The 6,958-nt window shown below is 51.0% G+C and overlaps 1 protein-coding gene across 2 annotated transcripts; it reads left to right on the top strand.

The window, feature by feature from the left end:
* Positions 1-348: 348 nt before the first annotated feature.
* Positions 349-5,965, top strand: DLX6 (distal-less homeobox 6). 2 transcript variants are annotated; one of them, XM_084860464.1, is made up of 4 exons: positions 349-495; positions 541-853; positions 3,065-3,258; positions 5,714-5,965. In XM_084860464.1, the coding sequence occupies exons 1-4, from the start codon at positions 349-351 to the stop codon at positions 5,963-5,965; spliced, it is 906 nt and encodes a 301-aa protein (XP_084716590.1). The 2 variants fall into 2 exon arrangements, with proteins under 2 accessions (XP_084716590.1, XP_084716589.1); XM_084860463.1 differs by having other exon boundaries at positions 349-853.
* The last annotated feature ends 993 nt before the right edge of the window (positions 5,966-6,958 follow it).

The raw sequence follows: 6,958 nt of genomic DNA, 5'->3' as shown, positions 1-6,958 counted from the left end.
CTTCCCATTCCTTTCCCTCTGCTCTCCCCTCTCCCTCCCCAGCGCCTCGCACACTCCTCCCCTCCACCCTCCCTCAGTTAACAAGGCCCCTCTCCCCCTATTGCTCTCTCCTTTCTCCCACCTCACCCCCCCTCCGCGCGCGCACACACACACACACACACACACACCGTCGCCCCTAAAAGGGGGGGGAGAAGGGGGGGATAGCGCGCGCGCGAGCGAGCGAGCGAGCGAGCCCCGTCGCTAATTCCCGCCCGGCGCAGGCTAATAGGCTCCCTCGAAGGTGGCGGGAGCGCGAGGGGGGCGACGAGCCGGCGGGCAGAGGCGCTCGTCGCGGGCTGCCCAACTTGGATGATGACCCTGACTACGATGGCTGACGGGCTGGAAGCGCAGGACTCGTCCAAATCCGCCTTCATGGAGTTCGGGCAGCAGCCGCCGCCGCCGCCGCCGCCGGCGCCTCAGCAGCCTCCTCCGCCGCCGCCGCCGCCGCCGCCTCCAGTGGCACAGGCGCCCGGCGGCTCCTCACACTCGGCGCAGCAGCAGCAGCAGCAGCAGCACTCGCCGGCGGCGGCCATGGCGGGCGCGCACTACCCGCTCCACTGCCTGCACTCGGCGGCGCCCGCCTCGCACTCGCACCCGCACCACCAGCACCCGCACCACCACCACCACCACCACGCCGCGCCCTACCCGGCCGGCCCCGCCGGCGCCAACTCCTACAGCCACCGCTCGCTCGCCGCCGCCGCCGCCTACCCCTACGTGAGCCACTCGCAGCACAGCCCCTACCTCCAGTCCTACCACGGCGGCGGCGGCGGCGGCGGCGGCGGCGCGGCCAGCCAGACGCGGCCGGACGACGCAGGTGGGTGACACGGACGCGCGCCGCCGCCGCGCAGGGCTCACGCCGAGGCCCCCCGCGCCTCCCCCACCCGCCCCGCTGCCCTGCCCTGCCCTGCCCTGCTCCCCGTCTTCCTCCCCTTTGTCTCTTCCTGCCTTTCCCGTTCCTTCCCCCTCTCCCTCTTTGTCCCGTCCTTCTTTCTCTTCCCTTCTTTCACTATCTCTCTGTGTCCTCCCTCCCTCCCTTCCATTTGTTCTTTCTTTCTTTCTTTCCCTCTGTTTTCTGCTTTCTCTCCTCCCTCCCTCCCTTCCTTCCTCCCTCTTCCTTCCTTCCAGTTTTCTACTCTGTATCTCTCAGTGTCCTTCCTTCTTTCCTTCCCTCTCTTACCTGTTTTCTCTCCCTGACTTCTTTCTCCTCATCCCATTACACGTTTCCTTGAAAGTAAGTTCCCCATATGCCAGCAGGACTTTGCTTCCAAGTAAATCGGTTTTGGACGGAGATGCCTGGAGCGCCAACCCAACCTGGCTCCCCCCCTCCCTTTATCCCTCTGTCCGTCTGTTTGAAATGACATCTTCTCCTCCGCCCGATCCTGGTGCATGTTTATTCGGAAAGTAACTCTCACCCCACCCCCGTTCAATGAGGCTTACTCTCAAGTAAGCGTGCCTAGGACTTCCAATCCTCTCCTCTCCTCTTCCTTCCTCCCTTCCTTCCTTCGCGGCACTGGCGTGTTCGGATCCTCAGTTCACGGACTTTCACTCCCGGATCCCCACGCACGCTTGCCCAGGGCCCGGGCCAGCACCGAGGTGTGTGGGGATGATCAGACGTGCGTTTTGTTTCGGGGACTCCAAGGCATTTTCATTCGCTTGAACGCTGTCAATGGACTGTGTGGATTGCAAGCCTGTGTGCCTACAGACGCGTTAGTTAAGACCCTGTTGGCCTTCTGCAGTTCAGCAGTCCGGTGGAACCGGGCAGTTTTGCTAAGATGTTTGTTTGCTTAGCCCATGGATGCCCTCTCCGCGGTGGCCTGTGCCTGCACTGCAGAAAGGCTCTTAGAAAGAGCACGCGGGCCGTTCCCCTTCTCCTGCAACGGCGGGCCACGGCAGCAGTTTGGGCAGCAATGCCAGGCTACCTATGAGAAGGAATTCCTCAGCAGCCGAAGGCAAAAGGGCCACGGCCGTCGCTCCTTTTGTTGCGTTACACCAGATGATAAGAGAGAGTAAAGACAGGATTAGCGCCTGAGGGAGAAAGGTCAGGCGTTGCTCGTGGCTGTTGCGTCCTGTTAAATCGCCAGTACTAGAGAGAAGATGTGTTCCTTGCACAATTTCTCACATATTAGCCCAACCACGATGTATAGGAAATATACGATAAATTCAGCCCATATATCCATTACTTATCCATCTTTCTACTGGGCTAATCTGTAACAAATGTCTCAAGAAACAAATGTCACCAAAGCAACAATACCCTGTATGTGGCTATTTTAAATGAATTGTTACCTGTGCTTGACTGTGGATATATGCCTGTCTGTCTAAGCGGACCCCAGTGATAAATGCTTCCCTGTGTATTTATTTCTTGAGATAGAATGATATGGAAGATGGATTCATATATAGAGGAGCAATATATATAGGAGATAAAGTAGCCTCACTATATGTGTGTGCACGCGCCCCAGCATGTGTGTGTGTGTGTGTGTGTGTGTGTATATATCAAACACATCTATGTAAATATTAAAGGAGAAATTCAGACAGTATATGAGTGTCCTTGTGTGTATAGAAAAAAAAGATAGTTATATGTTAGATAGATGTAAGTAGCCATGAATTAGTTTACAGGTTGTATTCCAGGTCCTCCATTGAATTTAATTAGTTTTGCCATGGATTACGCACCCTTGTGTTGTTCCCACAAACAGGAGTAATTTCTGTTTGGTCAAAGTACTGCTTGTATTCAGTCTACTGGACATCATGGATTACTAGCATACCTCACTGGCAAACCTGTCAGGAAAGCAAATGTGACCATTTTCCAGGTAAAAGTAAATCCTCCATCACAGAAGACTGCTTAGACGGCTTTGTCGGTGGCCTTTCCCTCTTATTGCCCCCACCGCCTTTTAGTACTTTAGTAATAGCATGGAGATGCTGTTAAATCCTCCTCCCCCAACATGAAGAGCACCCGAAACAAAACTATGGGTTTTCTTTCAGAAGGAACGTCCTCCCTCCCCTTCCAACGTGCTTTCCGTTTTGATTGCAGATCAGCAAAAAACCACAGTCATCGAAAACGGAGAGATCAGATTTAATGGGAAAGGGAAGAAGATTCGGAAGCCTCGAACCATTTACTCGAGTCTCCAGCTACAGGCTTTAAACCACCGCTTCCAGCAGACCCAGTACCTGGCGCTTCCGGAGAGAGCAGAGCTGGCAGCATCACTAGGACTTACTCAGACACAGGTAATTCCTGGGGAAGTTCAGATCCCTGTGATCCTGGACTAGACAATGTCAGGGCAGCTCCCCCCCCCCCAAAAAAAAACACCCCATGACCAAAGGCTAAGGATAAATCTAGAACTCATCTTTTCAATAGGACCAGTCGATTGCAAAAACATGGTCAAATGTATGCGGGTGAAATATCATTCAGAACCCTTCTATATAGATTTTCTTTGTCCTCCAATTTACCTGAAGCCTTTCGTAGTGCATTTCGAAAGGTTTGGGTCCATCAAATCCAGAATGTGGATGTTTATCTATTTTGTTACAGTCAAAATGTGAAGGTGAACAAGTCAAAATGTGAATAAGCACTGAGGTGTGGAGTTCAGAAGAGAATTTAGAAATAAAGCAAAAAAAGGGCGGGGGGGGGGGAGAACAGCCTCTCCATCCTGGTCTAATACAGTGGAAATATATTTAATATGGCACACAGCCTCTGAGCCTGAAGAAAGCACACCTACCTTAGTAATATTCAATAGTAAATTATCCTGGATGAGTAACCAGAATTCAGTGCGTGCCCTTAGGCGAAATGTACAAAAGGTGATGATGGAGCTGACGATCAAAGGGAAGCTCGTACAAAATTAGAGCAAGTTAAGCCACAGTTAAATGTGGTTGGTGTGTTCTTGGTCTCCCAGCAAATTTAAGCCTGAATGACACACGAAGTACTATTGACTTGGAAGAAAGAAGTAAAGTGATTAATTGGATTTGTGAATGGGAAAAAAAAGTTTTAAAAAGTTATGGTGGCATTTATAATCTTTTGGAGGGGGGGAGGATAGACCATATTCATACATCCAGAGGTTGCTGCCAAGAATGTAAGGAAAAGAGAGAATAAATATATGAATTGGGGATTTGATGACTTATGGTGATAAGAGTGACTTTGAAGGCAAGAAAAGGCACAAAGGTGTATTTTAATAAACACACATTAACATGTATAAATGAGTATCTGGGTCTTTAGAGCACATAAAGCATGGCAAAAAGAACTAGACCTGCAGGAGAAAAATCTGTTTGAATGACATCCAGCCTCACTACATCAGGGGCAGGCAATCTGACATCCTCCAGATGTTTAGGATTACAACTCCCATCAACCCCAACCACCACAGGCAATAGTTAGTTGTGATGGGAGTCGTAGTGCAACAACATCTGATGGGCACCAGGGGCAGTATCTAATGGTAGTCCTACCCAGACTAGGCCCATTCACTTCAATGGGTCTACTCTGTGTAGGAGTACCATTGAATACCGCCCCAGGTTGCCAACCCTTGTTCTACATCATTGCAAAAGTTTTCTTCTTTGAAAGGTTTTCTTCTTCGAAAGTTTGGTCCAATTTTTCATTCCCAGGGCATGTAAGGTTCAGTTCTGTTGGCTTTACACCACCTAAAGACAACACTTACAGATCACTGGCCTGGCCATAGAAACATTTCAACTCTCCTTGCCTTTTCCCGAACACTACGAAGTGGACTCCTGGAAGGGGTCTCCTTTTCGACTCATGTATTACTTCTTTATAGGCCGAGCTGGAATCCAACAAAATTGACATGTTCTGGATTCAAGCCAATTTAGACCCATTGAAGCCAGCTGCCAGAGAGTTTTAGAGTCTGATCTTAAACTCGTTAAAGTGGAAGTGTCACCCCTTCCTACGCACATTTATTTGGAAATAAGTCCAACTGGCCAGCGAAACTTCTGACTGTGTGTGTTTAGGATCACACCTTTGTCCCATTGAGATAAATGGCGCTGATGAACTTCAGCCTCAGGGGCTTAGCATCGGGGTGTGCCAGTTTGAAGCCTAGAATCCTTGAGCTCTGTTGTAGAAATAATTCAATGAGCCCAAGGATGGGGGAAATCTCCAAAATACCGAACGAGGTCGTGGACAATCGTCTCCACTCGGTGCAATAATGCACTAGGTTCTCCCCACCCCCACCCCCACGGCCCTCCCTATACATACCGATAATTATAATACGGTAGTTACGTATTTATAATTATGCAGTATATTATAGGCCGATGGGTATCATATCTGTCCACGTATGCAAGGCATCTGCGTGCGTAGGTGCCTTCAATGGACGCGCGAAACCTCAAGGGGCAGGGTGAAGGAGTGCGTTGTAGCAGCCCGCAGAAGGAAATGGTCTTTTTAAAAATGCAAAACGCAGTTGCCGAAGCACGTCCTAATTGCAGGTGACTTAAACAATGGAAATGAAAGAGAGAGGAGGGGTATTGTTGAAGTTTATGGCACAGCGGCAGCTAGGCCATGTTGCACCGGGGCGGGCGGGCGGGCGGGGGGGGGGGAGGAAAGAAGGCAGGCAAATAGGGAGGAAGGCAGGAAGGTTTCAAACGGACTTCTCTCTCTCTCTCGCTCTCCCCGTCTGTCTTTGTCTCTGCCTTTCTGTTCCCTCAGCTGGCTCTCTACAGGCCTCTCATATCTTCTGCCTTTTGGTTGCAGGTGAAGATATGGTTCCAGAACAAGCGCTCCAAGTTCAAGAAGTTGCTCAAGCAAGGCAGCAACCCGCACGAAAGTGACCCCCTGCCCGGCTCTGCCACCCTGTCCCCGCGGTCTCCGGGCCTGCCTCCTGTCTGGGACGTTTCAGCCTCTGCCAAAGGAGTCAACATGCCTCCCAATAGCTACATGGCTGGTTATTCTCACTGGTACTCTTCTCCACATCAAGACACAATGCAGAGACCACAAATGATGTGAATGGGCCAAGAGAAACAGCTTCCTGCAGAAGCCGCGTCTCCAGCAGGGCTTCGCCAAGGGGGCCGGCTCGCGGAGCTCCGGGTGGATGTGGAGTGTGTGGCGAGGGAGACGGACTGGGGCGGGCGGCTTTGCCTTTGCCTTTCCTTTAACCTCAGCGATTGATCTTGAGCAGAAAAGAGACCATTTGCGTTTGTGGCCCACGTCAGATGCTCCTCTTTGGGATATTTCCATTGGGACTCGGAGGCACCAAACCTCTCTGGGAGTACAAGTCAAAGCAAAAAAATTTACAGACTTTTCCCACCAGTCCACGCAGCAACTTTAAAAAAAGAACTTGTTTAATGAAAAAGAAGCTAAGGAAGCTATCCTATTTTTATTAACTAAAGCGAGAATAAGATTGGAAGGGTGCTGGGGGGGGGCGGGGGCGGGCGGGGGGACGTTTGGTTTTTGTTTGTTTGTTTGTTTCTTTTAAAGGGAGAAGAAAACACCATTTGGAAAAAGAAAACACAGTTGCGGGGAGGGAAACTTTTCTAATTCAGTTAGAACACTCTCACGAAGCAAAATCTGCATGCTTTCTCAGAGAGCAACTGACAGCGGTGAGGGCGAATCCACTGGTCCGTCTGTTTCTCTCTCCCCCACCTCAGTAAGCCACCCGTAGCTAACTAGGCCACCTGAAACTGACCAAACTGACCACACTCTCCTGCCCATGCCCCATTGGAATGAATGGGAGCCCTCCGCTTGCGCAGCCCTCGTATGTTTCAGTGAGGCTGATAGAGAACTTCCCCTGTGGATTATGTCCCAAGAGGAAGAGAACCAGAGGAAGTAAACCTGCTTAACCAAACAAAACCACACCCGATCCTAAGGCTACCCCCCCCCCCGCCCCGCCGCCTCTTCTCCGTGATCTGCGGCACGCTCTCGGTCTCTCAGCTACCGAGCAATCTTGTTGTACATATTGTTGAATTTTAGTTGTACATATACTTTGTATGTTTTGTCTCC

Source organism: Heloderma suspectum, chromosome 5 (genome assembly GCF_057233095.1).
Source record: "Heloderma suspectum isolate Gila_16-S chromosome 5, 16-S_ref, whole genome shotgun sequence".
NCBI classification, from domain to species: Eukaryota; Metazoa; Chordata; class Lepidosauria; order Squamata; family Helodermatidae; genus Heloderma; species Heloderma suspectum.
This window is presented reverse-complemented; position numbering and strand designations above follow the sequence as displayed.